General features: G+C 46.4%; 1 protein-coding gene across 3 annotated transcripts; it reads right to left on the bottom strand.

The window, feature by feature from the left end:
• Positions 1-1,932: 1,932 nt before the first annotated feature.
• On the bottom strand, positions 1,933-24,325 carry ZW10 (zw10 kinetochore protein). Of its 3 annotated transcripts, none has more exons than XM_039496354.1 (16): positions 23,003-23,200; positions 20,445-20,579; positions 18,847-18,948; positions 17,865-17,942; positions 17,530-17,710; positions 15,767-15,916; positions 14,442-14,633; positions 13,298-13,461; positions 11,993-12,175; positions 11,213-11,451; positions 9,186-9,257; positions 7,920-8,089; positions 6,544-6,674; positions 5,873-6,004; positions 4,138-4,340; positions 1,933-2,800 (listed from the first exon to the last, which is right to left on the bottom strand). In XM_039496354.1, exons 2-16 carry the CDS (start codon positions 20,562-20,564, stop codon positions 2,680-2,682), a joined length of 2,238 nt encoding a protein of 745 aa, XP_039352288.1. In that variant the 5' UTR covers positions 20,565-20,579; positions 23,003-23,200; the 3' UTR covers positions 1,933-2,679. The 3 variants fall into 3 exon arrangements, with proteins under 3 accessions (XP_039352288.1, XP_039352289.1, XP_039352287.1); XM_039496355.1 differs by lacking the exon at positions 23,003-23,200 and adding an exon at positions 22,594-22,612; XM_039496353.1 differs by lacking the exon at positions 23,003-23,200 and adding an exon at positions 24,119-24,325 and having other exon boundaries at positions 2,680-2,800; positions 17,551-17,710.
• Positions 24,326-24,418: the final 93 nt, after the last annotated feature.

Below are 24,418 nucleotides of genomic sequence, written 5' to 3'. Positions count from 1 at the left end.
GCAGCAAGAGGGCCTCCCTAATAGAGCCAAGTCAGCTCTATTAGGGAGGCCCTCTTGCTGCTCTGCACATCTCTCTCTCTCTCTCCTCTCACCACCCCCCCCAACCTACCACCCTCTACACCCTCCCCCCCAGGCGGGCCTGCCTAACCCCCTGCCCGGGGGGGGGCGCCCTCTCTCTCACACCCCCCCAGGCCCTCCTGTCCTGCCTCTCACCTCTTCTCTGCCTGGGGGTCTCCCTCTCTCCTGCCCTGCCCCTGGCCCCTCTTGCTCTGCCTGGGGGGGGGTCTCCCTATCTCACCCCACCCCCACCAGCCCTATTATTGCTCTGCTTCCTCTCTCTAACACCACCCCCTAGGCCCTCCTGCCCTGCCACATTATTGCTCTGCTCGTCTTCCTCCAGGTCCTCCTACTGGCCTATTATTGCCCTGCCACTGGCCTACTATTGCTTTGCTCGTCTTCCTCTCTCTCCACCAGGCCCTCCTGCTCTGCCACTGGCCTCTTGCTCACTTATGAGAGGTCTCCCTCTCACCCATCAAAGGCTCTCCTGAGCCGGGTTTAGAACCCAGGTGACTCACAATCCAAGCAAGCACCCAAACCCCCATACTATAGAGGGACACAAGAGCTTACCTTGCCCCGGTTAATATATAGTTAAAGTGGAACGCTTAAGCAGTAAGAGATTGAGACGCCCGCCCCAACCTACTTTGAAGGGATCTGAACCGGGGTCAGCCCCCAGTGCAAGCACGCACCCTAACCCCCGTACCATAGAGGGACACAAGAACTTACCTTGCCCCGGTTAATATATAGTTAAAGTGGAACGCTTGAGCAGTAAGAGATTGAGACACACACCCCATCCCGACCTACTCTGAAGGGATCTGAACCGGGGTCAGCCCCCAGTACAAGCACGCACCCGAACCCCCCTACCACAGAGGGACTTGAGAATTTACCTGACTCCGGTTAATATATAGTTAAAGTGGGACGCTTGAGCGGTAAGAGATTGAGACTCCCCTCCCATCTCAGGGGAGGGATTTGAACCAGCACCGTGTCACTTCTGGGATAAGTGCCCAAGCCACAGGACTACAGCAGGAATCACACTGAGCACCTCGGCCAGTTCTCATGTCATATTTACTGAATGTGGCCTACCTTCAACAGAAAGGACTGAGGGAGACCCCGCAGCCCACTACCTCCTAGCCAGGCACTTAGGCCGTTGGGTTAAGAGGTAGGCAATTACCCTTCAAATCCCAGCTCAGCCAGCATAAAGGGGATTGGAACCCCCACCAGCCCCCTTCTCAAGACAGGGAGCCAAACCACTGGACCACAGAGAGACTCATACTGCAAGAGCTGCCCCGTGACTGTTTAATTACCTAATGACATGCCCCCCCCTTTCAAAGGGATACACTGAGAGAGCCAGCCCATTGCAATACCTCCTAGCCCAGCACTTAGAGCATTTGTGCAGTGTGGCTGTGAGAGCACCGTCCGCCGCAGGGAAGATTTGTTGGGCTCCCGTGCGTGCAGCTGTGACAGGGATGAGTAGCAGCAGACTATCGAACAGGGCGGAGACTCTGGGTGGGAGCAGAAATGTTTCAACTATCTGCAAATTACTGAGACGATGTTTGTGAGTAAATATAGCTCGAAGGGGTGCTGCGTTAGGCATTCAATAGCCCATCGTTAGATGTAGGGGTTACGTTGACAGCACGTGGCTATCCTTTGGTATTCACACGACACGTTCATACAACATGCTCTACAGCCATTCCACTAAGCGTCATTACTGTTCTATAAGGAGTTCACATGGATTATTACTGAAATTATATTTGTACCGTGTGTGCTTTAGGCTTATGTCTCTGGCCGAGCAGACGATATCGTAAATATATGTTTTATAATTAGAGGGTGGGGATCTTGTCATCTGTATAACTTAATAAAAATAGCAGACAGAAAAAACTTATCAGATCAGTCTATTCTACAAATAATGACAAATATTTTGATGCAATACATGGTACAAACAAGCTCTTACTGTCGTGTGAGTATAGACTTGCTTTAACCAAAGGTAAAAGAGTACAGGAACTTGCATAAAGCTGATCGCCCGGGGCTAAATGTTTCCCAAACCTTCCAAAACGGTACGATTTGTGTTTAGAAGACTGACGGTTTTGGTCAAAATTAAACTACGCGTCTGAGTCACGGCCCTTCTTGTGATTTTCAGATGTTTTCAAATTTGGTGCCCGGTCCCATTTAAACATTGTATGACCTAGAAAAAATGTGCCGCTTCCGGAATCTACCGACACCACAGTTATGACCTCCACAAATGTGCTTAGCACGGTAGTGATGAAGTTTTTCTAGCTGATAAGTTACCCCGTATCGCCCGAAATGGGTCCGGGCTGGTAGACTACATGTCAGGAGCCAGAGTTTTACAGCACGGCGCTTCTCTGAGTAGTGGACGAAGTAGCACCGGCTAGTGCCAAGGAGTTACTCTCCTTTGCTTTTGGAGGCCAAGCTGCAATAAATTGCTACATTTATTGTATAGATGCTGAGCTGGGTGAAGTTTTTTCCCATTGGCCAGGCCTTTAGGAAGTGCTTTCATAAAGCTAAACTGATTAGGAAAAAGGGTTAAATCCAAATAAGAGTTTGAAACCTGATTTACTGTTGCTTTCCCAGGAAAAGGTCTATTGCACAGGAGTAAACACAAGGCTATTTAATTTTCGCAAGGGCCGCTGCTCTCCTCTCTGTGTTCTGGAACAAGGCTCGGATTAAACTCTTTACCTCAGTGGGGGAGAATTCAGCTGCGAGGGGCCCTTTGCCGTCCGCCCACCTGGAAGAGAGGAAAAGGCAATTGTTCGCCTGAGCTGTACAACTACACGTTAATACCGATATCTATTTCTACCACCGCTCTTCTGACCCCTTTAATGAAACCGGTGCAGTTCTCTGGATCTTGCTCTTCCCAACCAGTCCTTCGCTCCTGAATATTTCAACTCTGCTTAGTTTACAAGCACAGTTCTCGCCTGCATAACTTCCTCTCGCTCCAGTGATATGAAGTTTGGGTATTGTTACAGCTAATTCTACGGCAAGGAGCCACTGCCTGCTCCGACAGCTTCAAATGTATCTGATTACTGACCCGCTAACCACCTGTCCGCTATTAAAACAGTCATATTGATAAAGCGACCGATGGAACAGCAGGACCTGCTCTTGGGGGTTTTCACTACAGACAGGGCTCTCTCTGCTTTGCATCTAGCTCAGAATAAACGTACAGCCTGCTCTGCATGTATTTACTGGGTCCGACCAAGTCGGCATCTCTTGGGACTGCAAGGCCTGGGGTGGAACCAGAGCATTCCGAAATATCTCCACTTGTTCCGACAGCAGCTGTAAGCAGCTCACAGTGCAGGCTGTGACAGAGCTCTTTGAGACAGGGGAGAAGTTGATTTTTCTGTTTGCTCTCCACACGCTTTGGGCCTCTAAGCGAAGGCTGCCCAAGACAGCAGGTGATCCACACCCCTCCAAGGTGCTTGTAGCACAATTGTGGATGGGGACTGTCTGGTTCCAGACATCTACAGCCAGTGGGGCCCACATACTCAGAGGTATGTGGGCCCCACCCTCATGTAAAATTCATGCAAGTCTCCCATGCCAGTCTAAAGGAGCAAGCCATGGCATTTGAAAGTTCAAACTGGCCACACAGGAAAGTCTGACTCTTTGGTAAAACTGCAGTAAACAGCAAGTAGACACAGATAACATCACAAGTGATGGGCAGAGTGCAGAGGTGGCTGCAATGAGATACACAAGGCAGGCCTAAGATTACGCTGACTTATGAGAGAATAGAGAGAAAAATATTGGTCAGGTTTTACACTTTTCTGCCTTTGGGTATTGGGCAGTATTTTGTGGATAGTCACTTTCACTTCTCCCCTGTACAGTCCGTCATTTTCCCATTTGGGTTGGTCTTTCGCAAAGAAACAGGGAAAATGCACAAAAATCACAAAAAACAAAAAGGGGGGAATATTGGCAGGTGCAATATCCAAAAGTACTTTACATGCGTTTACTAAAACTAACTCGATTTCAAGCGGACAGGGTTCCTTCAACCGAGAACACTGCATTATCTAACCCCATGCATTTGTGAAAGCATTCCTGTGGGTATTAGAAGAAAGGAAAGACACCTACCGATCTACTATTTCTTGGAGACTGGCCTGCAGGATAATCATCAGCTCTTTGAACATCATCCATTTCTGCGCATAGACTGGAACCTCCTCCTGGTATTTCTTATTTTTGTTCTCTTCCAGTAATGGAGTGAACACCAGAGGTCCTTCTTCCAGCATGATCCTGCACAGGGAGTGCAATCTGTCAGCGTCCTCAGCAGAGATATCCTGGAATTGCACAAACGGGGAGCGCTATTCAAAGGAACAATTAAGCATTTTCTGGTGCTTAGAGCAGAAAGTGACATGAAAGGACCAGAAAGCTTTGTGAAGATAAATCAGTGATCTGAACCATACTTAACATACCATGGGAGACACTAGGTTTCTTCAGCTTCCTATCTGCCACTCTTCCTAGGCCAAAAGGATTTACTTATGAATGTGTGCATTTCAACAAGCTCTTGGCATCTGCTCAGCACAGTATCTGTGTCTGCTTCAAAGAGCACATATGTCTTAATGGAATGCCGAACATCTTGCTGAGAAGCAGGGAACATTATTATAAAGGCTTGAACATATTGGAGGGAAATCGCTCAGACTATGCCGGCCTAATAAATGTAAGCTTTATGTTTATTGGCAGACACAGCCGTAGCAATCTTCCCGTAAAGAAGTTCATACAAAGAAGAGATGCATTATCGGTCTAATTCTTTTCAGGTAGACTTGTGTACAGATCACAATTGGATCAGATGGGTAAACACATTTCAGACATTTGGTACGAAATGGTATTTCCTTTAAACAATTTAATATGCTCATTTTACTACTTGTCCCAGCATAACCTGCCAATCGCTTAACAGACAGAGAATAGGGAAATAAAGAGAGAAAGAGGTAAAAACAACCAGATTATTTAAGCAGAGCAAAATTGGGGATTGAGATCACGCACTCGTTTCAGTATGTGGTCCCTAGATAGGATGAAGAGAGATTCATGTATGGCCCCCGAGCACTGCAGCAGGGAGCTGGGGCTCTCAGGGTTTCCAGACTCCCTGCCACTCGAGCAGGACTACCAGGCCAGCTGGCTCCCCAGCCTGCATGGGTTGGGCAGCCTGGTGAGCCAACTGGCCTGGGAGTTTGGAAGCCCTGGGGTCCCCGAGCCAGCAGACCCTGGGCTACTCGGCAGTGGCTGATACGATTCATATCAGATTAACAGCTGCTATTCAGTAGTGGGCAGCAGTGAAACTGACATGATTTATGGCCATTTCTCTGAGCAGCTGCTGGAGATCCCAGAAGTATATTTCATTTTGGAATCCTTGTGTTTTTGATGTTTCTGAAACAAAAATTTTCAGATTCCCTGGTTTGCAGGAAATTTCGAAATGACTAAATCTGCTCTAAGCAAGACTCAGATAAACCACTCTGAAACTTTGCAAACACATTACAAACTCCATCATCCTACTACGCTTTGCCAAGTCCTAAGATGCACCACACACTCAATTCAACACTAAAAGGTGAAATCCAGCTACTCCACTAAAGTGAATAGGAGTTTTTCTGTTGGCTTCAATGGTGCCAGGATTTCACCTTGTTTGTGTGTGTGGTCTCAGTTGGTTCTGGATGATGGACGCTTGAAGTATTTCTGTTGCACTGGATCCTAGATATCAGTGAAAGTCAAGAGTGGCCCTGAAAGCTGGTTCTTGAAAGCTTATCTGTAGGGTAAACAAGTGCCTTATTTAGAACAACATTTGATCCTTGGTATGCAGAGCACATGCAATCCCCCTTACCTCCAGGGCAGTGATTCTATTAATTATCTCGCTGAGTGCTGTGTTCAGTAAGGTCCCCATAGCCTTGCAGTAGATGTTGACCGGAAGCACATCTTGCCATACTTTGCCAAGTCTCTTTAGCTGGTGCAGAACCTGGAAGATAACAACTCCATCTTATCCAGAATCATAAACAAAAATAGACAGTAAAGCTGATAAGGCAATTACACAGTTATAAACTAGCTTTCAAAGGCAGGAGAAGGCAATTTAAGGTATCATATTAAGAAAAAAACTAGTATTTTTAAGCTTGGATCTAGACGTGATTCCCCCCCCCCCAAAAAAAACCCCTCTTTTCCCTGAAAAATTTCAAACAAAAATGAAAAAAATAAAGTCGAAAATTTTACCAAAATCTTCTAATTTTTTGAGAAAGCAATTCAAATTTAAAAAAAAATCTTTCATGTTGAGTTGTCGTGAATAGAATCAAAATGGACATGTTTCAGATTTTATAAAAGGGAAAGAAAACATGGGGAAGAAAAAACCCAAATCAAAAAAAGGAAAAAAGTTATTTCAGTTTGACTGTGTTTGAATGCCAAGCATTATATCTGTGCTAAGAATTCATACTGCTACTAAAAGGGGAAAACCACACAGATACATTACACCAGGGTCTGTACAGCCCTTTGGTTGGTATCACTCACCTGCCTTGCTGCTTTGTTTGCTGCAGAATAGTTTTCCTCATTGTCCATATTGGAAAAATTCCTTGCGCTTGACAATCTCTCCAGCAGCTCTCCTTTTTGCACACGCATCTGGGCCAGAAAACACTCCATCCCTGGAGGAGCAAATGAGAGGAGGAAGAAGCCATTTATTCCACAGCCTTAGATGATGTCAGCATTAAATGTGATTTGCCTATTCTGAGACATTCAGCACTGGAATCATAAACCTGCCATAAAATTAGGATCAAGTTTTATAAGCCTAATACATTTGCCTTTTCCAGTTTCATAGAACAGCCACATAGTACCAATCTGCCAGGCACACACAGCCAGGGAAGAGGAAACTGCACCCGTAATCCACCCACCCACAGCATGTGAGATCTCACACACTTCTGATTCCTACAGTGCAAAATAAAATAAACAGCTTGAAAATCTGAGCAGCAGCATTAGCTATGGATTCCCTGCTTTTGTCAGATCAACACGTTGAAAGGTTTTTTTTTCCTGCATTTTGTTTCTTTCGCTTCTTACAACAATCTAGCAAATGCTCAGAACAGAGGACAACAGCTTCCAGAGTGTCCATGTGAGCTTGGGGTCTCACTGTACAAAAAACCATTCCTGGAACTGTGCACCATTATACAGAAAGGGACAATCAAGGCTACCTTGCCACCTTGTGAAGCGGCAGAGGGCTCTACCAGACAGAACAGCCTTCTCATCAAATGCAGGGGGTATAATATGTAATCTGAGAATAAGGATTCATACCACCAATAGCCAATCAAGAAGGCTGCTCTAATGAAGCCAGAGCAGAGCAGGAGACCACCCCTTGGCATTACCGGAATGGCCACAGACCAAATGTTAGGATTCTGCACTCTGGGAATTCCTCCCTTATACCTCAAATGCTACCTGAAAGTTGGCAAAGACATACTCTGGCACAGCAACTTCCCCGCTGACAGCATCAGGGAACTGAAAATGTAAACCTGGGTACGCAAACTCCCACTGAAATCAACAGGGCTAACAAATCACATTGGCTATTGATGTAGAATAAAGCACGGTGTGACCAATATTACTCTGTGTAATATTAATCATACTCAGCACTTCTGTGGCACCTTTCGCCTAATGCTCTCTAAAGCTCAATTAAGCCTCAGAGCTAGGCTCCCTCTCCCATTGAAGCATTGCCCCATTACACAGATAACAAAAAGGAGGGACAAAGAAGTTAAGTGACTTGCTGAGGGTCACACAGTGCCAGGATTCCTAATGCCCAGTCCACTGCTTTTACCACCAAGTCACATTTAAATGATAAATTGCTCAATTACAAATACTGGGATGAGATGCTAGTGAGTATGTTTCAGTTCCAAAGGTAAAATTACCAAGTCTCCTAAAGCCAGGTACCAGATCTACGAAAGTAGCTGCTCCATCATACAGTATGTTGGTAAGGCGGTATCGGAACTGATGCCCCAGGGTCAGCAAGTGGTGGGCAATGTACATACAGTTGTTGTGATGAATGGCAGCGAGCTGGGGCAGTTTCTGAAGGTTCTCTCTACCCAAGGAAGGAGGAGGAAGAGAAGGGAAGAAATAAAGAGACAATTTTTTAATCAGATCTGGGCCTCTAAAAATAAAATAAATATCCTGATATTGTTCTAGACTTCAGAAATGCTCCAGAGGTCAGACACTCAATAGGCAAGAGGCTACCTCCACTCTTAGATCAGTGCTGCTGCTAATGAATCAAAAGCAACATGCAGCACGGGAGATAGCAAGAATAAAAGCATGTGGCCTCTTGACTCTCACACACCATGGACATTACATGTTGAGAGGGTAGCACATCATCATCACCTCTGTAGGCCTGGTCTCGGCATAGTTACGGTGTTCGGGGGGGGGTGAAAAGTCCACACCCCTGAGCGGCGTAGTTAAGTCGCCCTAAGTCCTTATGTAGCCAGCACTAGGTTGAATTCTTCCATCACCCGAGCTACCGCCTCTCGAGGAGGTGGATTACCCAGGCCGACAGGGGAACCCCTCCCATCCGGTAGGCAGCGTCCACACTGAAGCACTGCAGTGGCACAGGTCTGCGGCTGTAGTGTTTTCAGTGTAGCCATGCCCACACTCTAGCCATGTCTAGATTCAAATGACCGTTAATGTGAAGACTTAGAAGCAGGAAAGCCATTTGATGGTAGCAGGAAGGTGAAATCAAGAGGGAGGTGACAAGAAACTCTCACCAGTGTCAAAAGGAGAAGAAAGCACGGGGCTGTGGCAGGGCCAACAGAGCTAAGGGTCCTCAAATCCAGCTGTAGCCTTGGATTTTAACCCTTTCCTACCACTGCTTCTCCCCAAGAGAAAGACACCAGCAGGTGGGAACAGGGAAGCACACCATGAAACAGTCTTACAAGCCACACTTGGGTTGAAAAGCTATGGGCAGCGATTCTATTAATGAAAAGCACTATATAAAAGCTATGTATTATTATTATATGAGGGGCTTTTAAAGAGATGGAGTGGTATTTTTCCCAAAGGAGAATGGAGTATCCCTCCACTAAACCAAAGACCACCCAGGACAAGCACAAGAGTGAGTAGAAGTATTATAAATAAATAGCTTGGCTCCCCGCCCAAAAAAGCAGGCCCCCGTGTAACACTCACACACTTACTTGTGGTAAATTGGCACGACGTCATAGAACAAATGGAAGATATTTCGCACCGAGTAAAAGAGCTGGATACAACTGCAAGGCAAATAAAGTTCATGTTAACCATCTTCCAGTTGGAACTAATGCATGCAGCAAGAGGCGCATTCTTAATCCAGTGCTGAGAGGAGAAAGAATTCAGTGGCTGTGTTTTGGACTCTGACGTCAAATATAACCAGCAGCGACTAAGGGATGATTTTCAGAAGTGCCTAAGTAACTTAGCAGCACAAGTTCCACTGGAAGCCAATTGGGCGTAGTCCTGGAAGTGTAATTCCCAGCTTGGAGAGACACATCTGGGCCGGCGCTGATCAAACTAGCATGCTACATATAGCAGTGCAGCCACAGCTGCACAGGTGACAGGATGGGCTCGCTGTTCCCATTTGAAACTCTCGTTATGTGCTTTGGCGACTTGCCTGGCCCACTGTGGCTACACTGCTCTTTTTAGCGCACTAACTCGATCAGAACTCAAGCGAGACTGCCTCCTTGCACTCGAAATCACATCCCAAGCTCCAGTGGACACACCCAGAGACACTTCTGAAAATCCCACCTGAGGCTGCAAAGAGGAGATGACTGAAATGCTTGGTCGAGGCAGATCTGGTAAACCCCTGGCCCTCACTAGCTCTGCCTTTCCACTTGGAGACCTAGCTGGACATTTCATTTCAAGAGCAGTCACCAAGAACTTTGGGGCTTGTCTCATTTCTCATTCATCATGGTGTCCTGCTGCACCCACAGTGCCTCTATGAACGTGCTAAGCTAAATCTCCAGTGAATGCCACTCTCTCCCCAATGCGCATTGCAAAGGGCACAAACACAGCTGAAAGCATTGCTCATTCTGGAGCTGCATACGGCCATTTGCCCTGTATTTTCTTCCTCAAGGGTAGGGGGAAAAGAACCTCCACTGTAATGGATAATGATCAGGGGATAGGGAATGTTGAGGGGCACACATTTTTGTGAATGGCAACTATTATTACTATCAAATACTTGTACTATGGTAGTGAACAGGAGCCCTCCATCATGGACCAATGTGCTAGGCAGTGTGCAATCTACCCGCAGAGCACAGGCTTTTAAAGGCCTGTTCTGAAAGCAAATACCGTCTGCAAGCCACAGGCAGCACCCTGGAAATCTTACCAAGGCTTCCTCCAAGCTGTCACATTGCGGCGGAGCAGCTGGCATTGCTTGCACTCCTGAGAGTTTTCCAATGCTACCCAAGGAAGACCTACAAGATGGAGGCCAGCTCCAGAATCACTGACCACATGTCAGGAACGAGACCCCTGAAATTCATCTTTAACCAGGGAGGCAGCATTTCCCTTCTCCCCCCTCCGCCCCGCCCACACACACTCTGTTGTAGCAGTATGGGGGCACTCTGTACGCAATCCTCCCTTCCCAACCAGAGCCATGGTCTCCAGTTATCGGGCCAGACAAACACAGCCTTGGACACTTGAAATCCCTGCCAAATGCACAACTCGGGTTCTTTGCTTTCACTCGGGTGATGATGTGGTAGGAAAATAGGCAGCTCACCCTCCCGGGCAATGACACCCTTACACCTCGTCTTGGCTGGGGAAAAAAGGGCTTTTCACCAATTGTCAGCTAACACACGGTAAGATTTTAGCATGGACAAGGCACCGGTTTTTATCCTGATCTGCTAACATGATTGAAAACTACAAACTGCCTTGTCTACACTAGCATTTTACCATGTGTCAATTACCATGTTAGCTAAATAGAGCCCATCTCAACATACCCTTAGAAGCCATCACCACTAGACGTTGCGCCACCAGGGCACTGCCAGGAAGGCTGCATGGCAGCTGTCACTGTTTGCTGGATTAATCTGGGGATTCAGTCTCCAACTGGCAAATCAGCAGCTTTCATTAACCATTTCACCTTGATTATTTTTAAGTGAAATACATTTTCTGCCCTTTCTAGTATTGGTGCCTGTAACCAGGTGTCCTGATACCGAGAGTGTCCCTTGGGCTCTACCCACCAATTCAGAGTTCTCACCACTGATCTGTGCTGGTTGTAGCCTCCAACAGGGTCTGATAAGCCAACTCCATCAATTTCTCCACAGACACACTGATGTGGCAGGTAGGCAGAGAGAATGTGTGCTGGCTCAGTTTGGTCTCATTCTCCAAATTTATCAGATCATTGTGCAGCATTTTGGAGGCTTTTTGCATTTTTAAATGATCGCCTGCCCCAGGGTCAGGCAGTTTTGGTATCGCTACCGAGGAATCAGGTGTGATCTAAGGAGGAAGCAAGAAGCACACATCACAACTTAGTTCCCAGAGAATGGAGACAGCATAAGGCAGTTTAACAGTGAATTACACAGACACCGAGCTGAGCATTCCATGGGACTCCACCGGAGCTACTCCGAGGGGCTCACAGATGTATATGGCATGATAACAGCTGAATGTGTGCTGCATAGTAGGCAACTCTCTCATTCTTAAGCACAATCATTCTAAAGGATCTTTTCTCTTTACATTTCTATTAGCTGTAATGATCCTAAGAAAAATGTGTAAAACCAGCTATCTCGTGCTGAGGAAGGCTTCATTCCATTATTTTAAAAATCATATTCAGCTTGTTAGTTAGAATATCAGCCCTACGGAAAATGCACTTGAGGGCTACCCAAAGCTTTAAGCAGCAACCACTTCCTGCAGAGGTCACACAAATAACAAAAACAAACCAATCCTCTATAAGAGCCAGACTCAGTGTTTTTAAGCTGTTCTCCTTCAATAGCTAGATGGTTTCTTACAAATACGCATTGCAAATGGCGATCTCTAGCACCTTTACAGTGTTGTGTATTTCTGAGGTCATCAACTTTCTGGCTGCCACGATCACGTCCTGGCATTTTTTGTTAGCAAAGTGGGAATTGACATTGCGGGCGTATTTCAGTAAGTCCGTGGCATCTCCTTTTAAAAACCCCATGTTCTTCAAGCGTTTTTCAAATTCCTCTGTGGATTTAATCACCTGAGAAGAGAGTTAAACACAAATCATTTCCACGCTATTATGGATTGTGAGTTATAATAATCAAGAAGCAGGATGAAAAGCAGCTAGACGTTCTCCAGCTCAACGGGAAGCACAGAGTGGATACAAAGGAAGTACAAGGGGTGGAAGAGCTTTGAATCTGGATCCAGTCAGCAATGATCCCAAACTGTAACCACCTGACAGCACTTCAGTGGCCCTTGTGAGATGTGTGTTTCAGTTGAGGGCCCATGAGCACGTGTCCAGAACAAAAATATTACAGTGGACACTAACTGTCCCTCTTGGTTGGCAATCTCAACCCCAGCGCCCAGGAGGGAATGAAACGGAAAAGAGAGGGGCTCCCTGTGGAAAAGTGGCCTGGGAGACGCTTTGCCGCTACTGGCTCTTCTGGGAAAAAGACTCCAGAGTCCAGCTGTCAGTCTGGCACCTTTCACCAGCACTAGGGCCCAGAACCTCAAAGGCTGATTTCCATAGGAGTTAGGCACTAAATACCATTTGGGAACTGGGACCAAGTTCTATTTTATTTATTTAGGTTTAAAATAATACAGACCCTTGCCCAGGGCTTTAAGAGCTGTAACACAATTAATCATACAGTAAACACAATTACATTAAGTCTCGGCAGCACTGAAATCAGTTGCACAGGAACTTGGCCAGTCAGCCAGCTACCGATCTTCCTCATCGTCTAGGAAAAATACCCTCGGCAGCGTGCCCTGCAAGTCACCAAATCTGGTCTAGTTTGGACCAAGGAGGGAGGAAGTCCCAGCCCTCACTGCCACCCTCTCTTCTTTATAACCAGAGTGTTTGTGCTGAGTGCAGCTTGTTTAGCAAAAGCAAGAGGTCTTAAGCTAGTTCGAGCTGCTCAGTGCTGCTATCGTCAACTGCATCTGACTGCTTTTTATGCTGGGATACAGACGAGAGCAAAATACGTAGTTAAAAACATTGCACCATTATTGGCACTGCAGGAATACGAGACACGGCTTAAGGCAGAGACTGACTTTGAAAGTTCCCATTGTAGCAGAGAATAAAGATCAGAGACAATTCCAGTTATTGCAGAATCTGCCTTTCCAGGCTTTACGGTGCATGGATTTTAAATGCTTTGAGTCCTACCTCGACGTACTGCTCTAGTTTGCTGCTGTTTGCTGGAATTGAGTACACCAGACATTCCTGAATGAGGCAGCCAGATACCTCCTCCCAGACCATGTCACCCAGCATCTCTGCCAATACCACTCTGGAGTCCTTCTCATTTTCCCCACACGCATCGAGAGACACATCTGGATTCAAAAGAAAGAACACGAATGGGTTGTGAAATATGCTCCAGGGGGCAAAGCCCTCGATCCCTTCCACAGCCCATTGTGAGCTCAGAACAGAAACTGTCGATGGATCCATTTCATCGGCTGTTCTCTGCTCTCGGGCCATGTACAGGAATTCCCTGCCTCCAGAGCCACTAACAGATTTTAAAGGTAGACTGAACCTGTGTCCCCAGTGAGTTTGCTCAGTGCCTGGAATGTGCCCCATTCACACTTTGTGAAGAGCTCCTCCACCGTGACTAGTCCTGTACAGGATTTCCCGCAGATTGTATCATGCATTCTAGCTTTTTAACTCCAGTTCCCCAGAGCTTCTCACAAAGCAATGATTTAGCAATACTGGTCATCTGAGAACAACTCTTTCTGCAGAGAAATGAAGCATTTCTTCGATGGCCTACACGCTAAATACTCTTTGTGCTTCATGTTCATGTTCAGGGTTTCTCCTGAGTGCTCAGAGTCACTGCACATGCTGTCACTCAAACCCCACTTTCTCATTTCAGTGCTGCTGGCTGCTCCCTCAAAGAGACCAGGAAATTAAACAAGGCTTCAAGAAGTGACTCCTCACTCAGGAATTCCCATCTTCCTGTAGCATCAATGCCCTCCCCATAAACCACACACTTGTCACGCACGGAACAAGGAGGTCAGACAGTCTGCAGAGCCACGGCGAGGAAGCACAACGGAGCTGGGAAGATTAAAGGGTCCCAAAGGAGAGGGAACCAAGTGCAGTTTTGCAGTGTTCAAAGCTGCCCACGCATTGCAAAGCCTCACTCAGCTACAGCAGCCCATCCCAGGGCACTGCCATAGCAGTATTACAGAGAGCAGCGGCTCCCTGGCGGAAACCAGTGCTGCTTTCCTGCTAAACATTCCAAGAGCTCTCCACAACAGCTAGATGAGCCAGCTGTGGAGAGCAGCATCTCACGCTAATTCTCAGGGAGCGAACTACCTACTCAACAAGTGTTTGTGAAGAACTTCAAGCACCAGCGTGATCTTGCCAAAAACCTCCATTGGGGATGGATGCTCGAGATTAGGCTCCGCAGACTCAAAGTGCAAGACGACGGTGTCAGGCTGCTCCTCCAGCAGGGGACGAAGAGAGGGATAAGAAATCAGTGGCTTGAGGATGTACTTCAGCAGTAATTGGCCTGACAAAGGAAGAGAAAGATGATCTTCAGCATCAGTATGCAGTCAAGTAGGCTGTTTGCTCCAGTAGTGCCCAAGAGGGACTCGCTATGAGCAGCACCTTGGTTTTAGGATTGCTCATATTTGGGATGAGGAACACTCCCCTGAGGTAGCTGTAAAATCAGGAGTGTTCTTGAGGCAGCGCCTTTGGTTTAAGCATGGGGACTCAGGCATAGAGCCTATGATTGTATAAATCAAATTATAAACTATTTACAAAACCAGCCAAGTGAAACTGTATGCCAGCAACTGGCAGAGCTTGCTAATTGCTTTACTAGAACCTGCGATTATAATCACCTGGAACAGCCTGAAATTAATGCCTGGCTCTGTGCCAGGGAGGGGACTACAACCAGAAAATAGTTGTAAACATGAGCCCATCGAGCCACAAAACCACAGATCAAAATGAAGTAATAAACCAACTTGACAGGGAGGGATAAATAATTCAGGGCAATTGCACATTAATAGGAGTCACGGGATTCCATTCTCACGTGCCAAGGGTATGCCTGGTCCTAGAGGATGGGGAAGGATGCTGCTATCTGCAGCCTTCATTTCAGCATGGGAGTCCCTGTGCACCTGCACTTCCACAACTCTGAGCAGCCCAAAGGGCTGTCACACTAGGGTAGCAGTACTACCACCACCACCAGCAGCAGCAGCGCTGGACAAGGAGACTGGCAAGGAGATGGGAGAGTGGGACAATACAAATGTGACAGAGGAAGAAAACAAAACATACATCCTACTTGAGAGAGTGACTCCTCAGAGAGGTGCTGCCTGCTGAAAGTCAACCCAGGCCTTGGGAAGAGGCCAGCGTGACAAGGGAAGAGTTGAATTATCTCACCAAGGGCTAAGGCCATCAACAAAATGTGGGTGGATGAGATTCTGTGGTCTGCATTGTGCACGAGGTCAGACTAGATGATCACAATGGTCCCATCTGACCTTAAAGTCTATGACTCTAAATGCCTCCCTCTTCCCACATTCTGTTCCATATTTTGCACTGACAACGGGACCCAGTCCCACACTGGCAGATTCTTGAAACAAATTCACCATCTAACAGCAGGTCTCTCTACAGCTCATTTTAATGGGACACAAAGGCCTGTCTTACCAAAAAGTTTAAGCCTGGTGTGCAGTTCTCCTAGCACAGCAAATGCCTGGAGCACAGAAGCAACAGGTGGTCCAGAGATCTGATCTTCCTTCAATGGCATGGTGCGTAAGTGCAACTCCGTCTGCATCACTGTCTCTGCACTGCTGATTTCTAAGAGAGAGCATAACCATCTCCATTACAATGTGAAGTGGGCTAGAGAGGAGCTGATGGATGGGCGCTAAAACAAACCATTAAGCTCTCCTTTCTTCACCTCATTTCCCTGACCATAAGCCAGGGAGATCTCAATGGTGGCTGGGATACAGTGTCACGCTCCTGGCCCCCCATCTAATGATCAGCCCTTGCCCGCCTTGGAAGTTGGTGGTGGAATCATTATCTCCTGAATGTCAGCATACTGCAAACTGCTTGCATTGGTCTTTTACACAGGTCTTGATGCAATTTCCCTATTTCAATTTCTGTGCAAATTTAAGATGTAAAGAACATTTTGGCCACAATTACTTTTCCTCCTCCGCTATAAACTCAACTGAGGCATGAGCTTGTTTTTTTAAATGAGGAGTTTCGGTGGTACAGAGGGTACTGAGATACATATATTTGGGCACCAGCTATGTGTCAGTTGCTTACATCTTCCTAAATATCTAAAGCAGCTTGGAAAAATTCTACTCATTGGAAGTCAAATATCATTAGTGTGTTCATAATCGTCATGATAAGAGTGGGTGAGTCTATTCTAATTCCTGAGCTGGTAAGATTTCATGATGAATTTTCAAGGCTGGGCTAAAGCAATCCCTGATTTCCTGACATGCTCAAGGAGCTACAGTTATATACAAGAAAATGAAACTGTCACTTCAAAGATCTAACTGATGAGACCTTCCTCAGAAAACCGAAATGGAAAAGTCCTTGTGCACCAGACATGCTGCACACTCACAGCTCGCTCCGTACAGAGACACTAACATGTGGGTATGGACAGGGTATTCTTACATCGCACAGAGGAAGCTGTAACACCCCACAGGGACTAAAGAATCAGTATCACTTCAGACATAGCTTCAATTACCAGCAGTTTTCCATTTCAATTACCTGTGCAACAATCTGGCAAACTAAGCCCAATTTCTATCATAAATAGGCCAGAGGAAACTCATCCTTTCTGTTTTATTCCTCAACAGAACTACACTTTTTCATTCAAAACAGCACTTCATTATTCCCTCGTTGCCTCCTCACCCTGGGACTAGAGCGGGCTCCAAGGAACAGGACAGAGGGGGTGTAACTTGCCAAACGAGTCTCTGCTGGGTGAGCATGTTCGTCTTGACGAAAGGTTTCAGAAGCCTCACCCAGGGAATGGGCCAAGTCAGTTTCTCAATAACGCACAACCTGGTATTATCCAAATTGGTTTCCTCAGGAGCAGATGAGCAACACATTAGCTATGGGGAAATCCTACAACCTCTCAGATTTTGCATCATGACTGAGAAAGGAGCTAGAGGCTGAGAACTCTCCGGGCTTCTCTGTCTCACTCACTAGGAAATACTGCTGTACGCGCCAGAAGAAACATTTCAAATACATTTTAAGAGCCACTGAATGTAGCAAGCTGCCTGGGATAGCTCCAAACCACCCCCACATGGTGTGAAATTCAAAGAGCGCTGCCTCCAGTCAATCCTGCTCACTTAGGAATATGCCATGGGCAGGAAGGGCTAGCTGAATCCATCCTAGCTCACCTATGTTAACTAACTTCTTAGCTCTGAAGAGCTTTTCAAGCCAGGATCATTTCTGTCACTGACCCAAACTAAGATGTTCAGCACCTTTTGACGGAGGAAGCTTCCACAAAACCATTTGCCGCCACTCTTCTCCCAGGTGATAGAGCATGTTCTGGGTCTGCACCGTCAGCTCCGTGCCTAGTGCCTTCAGAACCTTCAGCTCAAAGCCTTTGCGGGATTCTAGCATTTGCAAACTACTTCGTGCCTGGCAATAAGAGGAAGACAGTTATGCACAGAGCACGGGCACCAGGCATATTGATCCGATGGCATGCAAGTGCTAACATAAGGGAATCACGGGATATTTACTGATGATATTTATAAGAGATATAATTACATATACTTGAGAAGCTTGTTACTACCTTTTCCAGATGGCGAGCTGCTGCAACATACTTCTTTTCCAGTAATGCGGTGCTATAGTCTTTAATAGCCCTATCAAACTGAAAGAGTTCAATATAAGTTAAATAAAACAAATACAAGATACTACACTCAGGAAGGAATAATCAGTTGCACAAATACAAAATGGGATATTACTGCCAAGGAAGGAGTACTGCAGAAAGGGATCTGGGGGTTATAATGGATCAGAAACTAACTATGAGTCAACAGTGTAGCACAGTTGCAAATAAAAAGTGAACATCATTCTGGGATGTATTAGCAGGAGTGTTGTAAGCAAGACACGAGAAGTAATTCTTCCGCTCTACTCTGTGCTGATTAGGCCTCAACTGGAGTACTGTGTCCAGTTCAGGGCACTACACCTCAGGAAAGATGTGGACAATTTGGAGAAAACAACAAAAATAATTAAAGGTCAATAAAACATGATCAATGAGAAAAGATTGAAAAAAACCCAAAAACAACCTGGGTTTGGTTAGTCTGGAGAAGAGAAGGCTGAGGGGGGACAGGACAAGAAGCAATGGGCTTAAATTGCAGCAAGGCAGATTTAGGTTGGACATTAGGAAAAAGTTCCTAACTGTAAAGATAGTTAAGCACTGGAACAAATTACCTAGGAAGATTGTGGAATCTCTGTCATTGAAGTGTTCTTAAGAACAGCTTGGAGAAACACCTATCTGGGATGGTCTAAGATAATATTTGGTCCTGCCTCAATGCAGGGAACTGGATGAGATGACCTACTGAGGTCCCTTCCAGTCCTACATTTCTATGATTCTATAATCACAAACAACTAAGTTTCAGCTCTAAGATTACAGAGCTCTTTTTAAAAACATGATATGAATAGAGATAGAAGAGTCATGATCATTTATTCACGATGGAGACCCTGGAAGAGGTCAGTGGAAAAAAATACAGAAATATTTTGCAATCTGAAGCCATTTTCCCAGCCTCCTTCCTCACCTCTTGTAGCTGTTTCAGCACACTCAGAACTAACGAGTCTCGCTCCAGCTGCTGCTTCAATTCAGTAAATTCAGCAATGGCCACATTCAGATCTTGCTGGACCTAGAACAGCAGCACAGACATAAAGGCTTCAGCAGTTCATTTACAGTAACCAAATGCTATGAGAGCCATTTCTATTTCAAAAGTAACACCGACATGACAACACCAGCGTACTGCCTGAAACATACGTACCTCCCAAAGTTACAAACAACACCTAAGTTATATTACTGAAAGAAATTAGAAGGAAAAAAGGTTCTATTTCCTCAATGTATTTACCTAGTGCAATTGACAGAAATGTGTATATATTGTTTCTCTGTATGATCAGACTGTTTTAACCTCACCAGAAAGACCCTTTTAAACAGCAGAGGAGAAGAAAAACTTGTAAAAAAAAAATTTAAAGCACCATTGTATGGGAATTTTTGGAAAAAAGAAGAACATGGCGATATCAAATTGTAGATGTTTAAAAAAAAAAAAGATTCAAGTCAAAAGATTCCAGTCCCTTTAACAGTTCTCTACTTTTAAATGAGATAAATGTTAATTTGAACTTAGCCAAAAGTACAGTTTAACTACACATTTTAAAAGCTTCCCTAGGCATGCAAGATCAACAAATGTGTTTCCCTTCTTTTAAAAAAAATCCCCAAACTCTTAAATAAACAAACGAACAATCTCCTGCATTGTTTGTACCTTAAATATTGCAGCACTAGGAACCCAAAGCTGAAATTGACTACAGACAAGTGTAACTGATGTCACTGATTGTTATTGTATACGCTGAGAAACATAAATTAAATACACAGCAACAAATAAACAGAGACAAATAAAATGGATGTTTAAGATTCTTTCACTTTTAACATAGCATAACTGGGATCAGATGTAAAAGTTATTTTCACATTGTATGATTTTTGAGTTGATCATTCTCCTTTGCAAAGAAAAAATCCAGATGTATTATCCCGCCTGCATTAGAGCCTTTCTTAGATTTCAAAGCCAGAGTGGCAAGGCAGAGGACAGCTAAGAGAATTAGTCCAGGGGTATAGAAAGGACGACACACAAAAATATAAGCGGGCCACGGGAAGGACAGTCTTCCAATCAATATACAGAAAATCTGGGCTCAGTTCCCAGCTCTGCACAGAATCTCCGTGTGACCTTGGCCAAGTCATTTCACTTCTTTGTGCCTCAGTTTCCCCATCAGCAAAACAAGAATGATTACTCCCTATCTCAGTGCTTAGAGGCTTAGAAGATAAATGCATTAATATACACGAGGGGCTCTGAAACTCCTGTGATGAGCAGCACAGAAAACCATTCAGCTACATAATTATTGAATAAGCTACAGCCTGCCCTTTATTTATATCCCAGGTCTGCTACATCTTACATTGGTATGTTTCAGTCAAGGGCACTCTTTATAAGAGGTGGTGATTCATCCTGGAATCCTTAGCCAAGATCCTCCTCCCCTGCCTTCCTGTGCAGCATGCTCATGGCTGCACATCAGTGGAGTTTTACTGCTTTGGGATGATGCAGGATGAAAGCTGCTAGATACAGATAAAGTGAAACCGCTGCCGTGTCACCTCATTTTCGATCCTGGATTTCAGTAGGTCGATGTTGCCGGACAGACTGTCCACTTGTGACACCAAGTCCTCAGCGCTCTGCATGCTTGGGAGGAACTCGTTATACTTCTTGTTAATCATGTTGCAGACTTCGCCCTAGGTAGAAGGGATGAACTCAGGATCAGAAAAACCCATAGGGTTACATAAGAACATAAGAAAGGCCGTACCGGGTCAGACCAAAGGTCCATCTAGCCCAGTATCTGTCTACCGACAGTGGCCAATGCCAGGTGCCCCTGAGGGAGTGAACCTAACAGGCAATGATCAAGTGATCTCTCTCCTGCCATCCATCTCCATCCTCTGACGAACAGAGGCTAGGGACACCATTCTTACCCATCCTGGCTAATAGCCATTTATGGACTTAGCCACCATGGATTTATCCAGTCCCCTTTTAAACATTGTTATAGTCCTAGCCTTCACAACCTCCTCAGGTAAGGAGTTCCACAAGTTGACTGTGCGCTGCATGAAGAAGAACTTTCTTTTATTTGTTTTAAACCTGCTGCCTATTAATTTCATTTGGTGACCCCTAGTTCTTGTATTATGGGAATAAGTAAATAACTTTTCCTTATCCACTTTCTCAACATCACTCATGATTTTATATACCTCTATCATGTCCCCCCTTAGTCTTCTCTTTTCCAAACTGAAGAGTCCTAGCCTCTTTAATCTTTCCTCATATGGGACCCTCTCTAAACCCCTAATCATTTTAGTTGCTCTTTTCTGAACCTTTTCTAGTGCTAGAATATCTTTTTTGAGGTGAGGAGACCACATCTGCTAGAATATCTTTTTTGAGGTGAGGAGACCACATCTGTACACAGTATTCGAGATGTGGGCGTACCATGGATTTATATAAGGGCAATAATATATTCTCAGTCTTATTTTCTATCCCCTTTTTAATGATTCCTAACATCCTGTTTGCTTTTTTGACCGCCTCTGCACACTGCGTGGACATCTTCAGAGAACCATCCACGATAACTCCAAGATCTTTTTCCTGACTCGTTGTAGCTAAATTAGCCCCCATCATGTTGTATGTATAGTTGGGGTTATTTTTTCCAATGTGCATTACTTTACATTTATCCACATTACATTTCATTTGCCATTTTGTTGCCCAATCAGTTAGTTTTGTGAGATCTTTTTGAAGTTCTTCACAATCTGCTTTGGTCTTAACTATCTTGAGTAGTTTAGTATCATCTGCAAACTTTGCCACCTCACTGTTTACCCCTTTCTCCAGATCATTTATGAAAAAAATTGAAAAGGATTGGTCCTAGGACTGACCCTTGGGGAACACCACTAGTTACCCCTCTCCATTCTGAGAATTTACCATTAATTCCTACCCTTTGTTCCCTGTCCTTTAACCAGTTCTCAGTCCATGAAAGGACCTTTCCTTTTATCCCATGACAGCTTAATTTACGTAAGAGCCTTTGGTGAGGGACCTTGTCAAAGGCTTTCTGGAAATCTAAGTACACTATGTCCACCGGATCCCCCTTGTCCACATGTTTGTTGACCCCTTCAAAGAACTCTAATAGATTAGTAAGACACGATTTCCCTTTACAGAAACCATGTTGACTATTGCTCAAGAGTTTATGTCTGACAATTTTATTCTTTACTATTGTTTCAACTAATTTGCCCGGTACCGACGTTAGACTTACCGGTCTGTAATTGCCGGGATCACCCCTAGAGCCCTTTTTAAATATTGGCGTTACATTAGCTAACTTCCAGTCATTGGGTACCGAAGCCGATTTAAAGGACAGGTTACAAACCTTAGTTAATAGTTCCACAACTTCACATTTGAGTTCTTTCAGAACTCTTGGGTGAATGCCATCTGGTCCCGGTGACTTGTTAATGTTGAGTTTATCAATTAATTCCAAAACCTCCTCTAGTGATACTTCAATCTGTGACAGTTCCTCAGATTTGTCAACTACAAAAGCCAGATCAGGTTTGGGAATCTCCCTAACATCCTCAGCCTTGAAGACTGAAGCAAAGAATCCATTTAGTTTCTCCGCAATGACTTTATCATCTTTAAGCGCTCCTTTTGTATTTTCATCGTCAAGGGGCCCCACTGGTTGTTTAGCAGGCTTCCTGCTTCTGATGTACTTAAAAAACATTTTGTTATTACCTTTGGAGTTTTTGGCTAGCCGTTCTTCAAACTCCTCTTTGGCTTTTCTTATTACACTCTTGCACTTAAGTTGGCAGTGTTTGTGCTCCTTTCTATTTGCCTCACTAGGATTTGACTTCCACTTTTTAAAGCAAGTCTTTTTAACTCTCACTGCTTCTTTTACATGGTTGTTAAGCCCCGGTGGCTCTTTTTTTAGTTCTTTTACTGTTTTTCTTAATTTGGGGTATACATTGAAGTTGGGCCTCTATTATGGTGTCTTTAAAAAGGGCCCACGCAACTTGCAGGGATTTCACTTTGGGTTGCCAACTCTGAGTGAGGCTGTTCCAGGAGATATTTTTTTCCAACATGACGTAATGTCATTTTCTTAAAATATTCTATTAAAATCTCCCAGGTTTCTTTCAATAATCACCGGGAGATTGACGCCGATTCTGAGAGACTCCAGGCCAATCCTGGAGGGCTGGCAACTCTAAACATCCACAGAGAGAAACCCCAAGGCCGTGGCCACAGGGCCAAAGCCTCCCACCCCCAACACAGCCCTCTCTGCAACCCCACATCGTTGAGATGGGCAGTGTCACCACCACCATGCTCACACCCTGTCCCTTCCCTTCTCTGGAACCCTTCCCCCCCACCCCCACAGCCTTGATAACCCCCCTTAATTTACTCCCACAATCATCCCCTGCCCCCAGCACTCCATCTCCCCCGGTGTTCCCCTGTCCAGGATCCCCATAGGCAGCCCCCCTTCTCTCCTCCCCCCTTCCCAGCACCCCTGCTCTGCCCCTATCAACACACAAACACATACTGGGGTGCCCCCCATGCTCCAGTCCTTGGATCGCCCCTGCCACCCCCACCCAGCCCCCCTGGATTCTATGTCTGCCCCCTAGGTCCCTCCAACACCCAGACCCCTGGATCCCTGCTGCATCCTACCCCTGGATCCCCTCTCTGCCCCCACACCCAGCCCCTGGATTCCCACTTTGCCCCCAGAGCCTCCCACACCCAGCCCCCGGGATCCCCTCTGCCCCCACACCCAGCCCCCTGGATCCCCTCTGCCCCCACACCCAGCCCCCTGGATCCCCTCTGCCCCTGCACAACCCGCCCCCTGGATCCCCCCTCTGCCCCCACACCCAGCCCCCTGGATCCCCCTCTGCCCCCACAACCCGCCGCCCTGGATCCCCTCTGCCCCACACCCAGCCCCTGGATTCCCCTCTGCCCCCGGAGCCCCACACCCAGCCCCTGGATTCCCACTTTGCCCCCACACCCAGCCCCCTGGATCCCCTCTGCTCCCGGAGGCCCCCACACCCAGCCCCCTGGATTCCCACTGTGCCCCCACACCCAGCCCCGTGGATCCCCTCTGCCCCCACAACCCGCCCCCGTGAATCCCTCTGCCCCCACACCCAGCCCCTGGATTCCCGCTCTGCCCCCGGAGCCTCCCCACAACCAACTCCCTGGATCCCCTCTGCCCCCCCCGGATCCCCTCTGCCCCCATAGACCCGCCCCACCCCAGCCCCGATCACCCCCCGGGCCCCACCCTCAGCTCCTCCACGCGGCGGGAGAGCCGGGCGATCCGGGTGCCCAGATCCTCCTTCTCCAGCCGGCCCGAGTGCGCCAGCACCGCAGCCACCAGCGAGGGGGACGAGGCAGCCATGGGGACCCAGCGCCCGGCCACCTCCTCATCAGCGACCCGCCACCGCGCGGCACCACGGGAAAGCGAGTCCGCCCGCCCCTTGCTCCGGGACTCCAATTCCCACGAACGTGACTGAGGCGGCCCGGGCGGGACTACAACTCCCAGAGTGCACCACGCAGGGCGGGCCTACAAGCTGCGGCCTGG

The sequence above is a fragment of the Mauremys reevesii genome, linkage group 12, assembly GCF_016161935.1.
Source record: "Mauremys reevesii isolate NIE-2019 linkage group 12, ASM1616193v1, whole genome shotgun sequence".
Taxonomy (NCBI): Eukaryota; Metazoa; Chordata; order Testudines; family Geoemydidae; genus Mauremys; species Mauremys reevesii.
The sequence above is the reverse complement of the archived record's forward strand: the minus strand, read 5'-3'. Positions and strand labels throughout refer to the sequence as shown.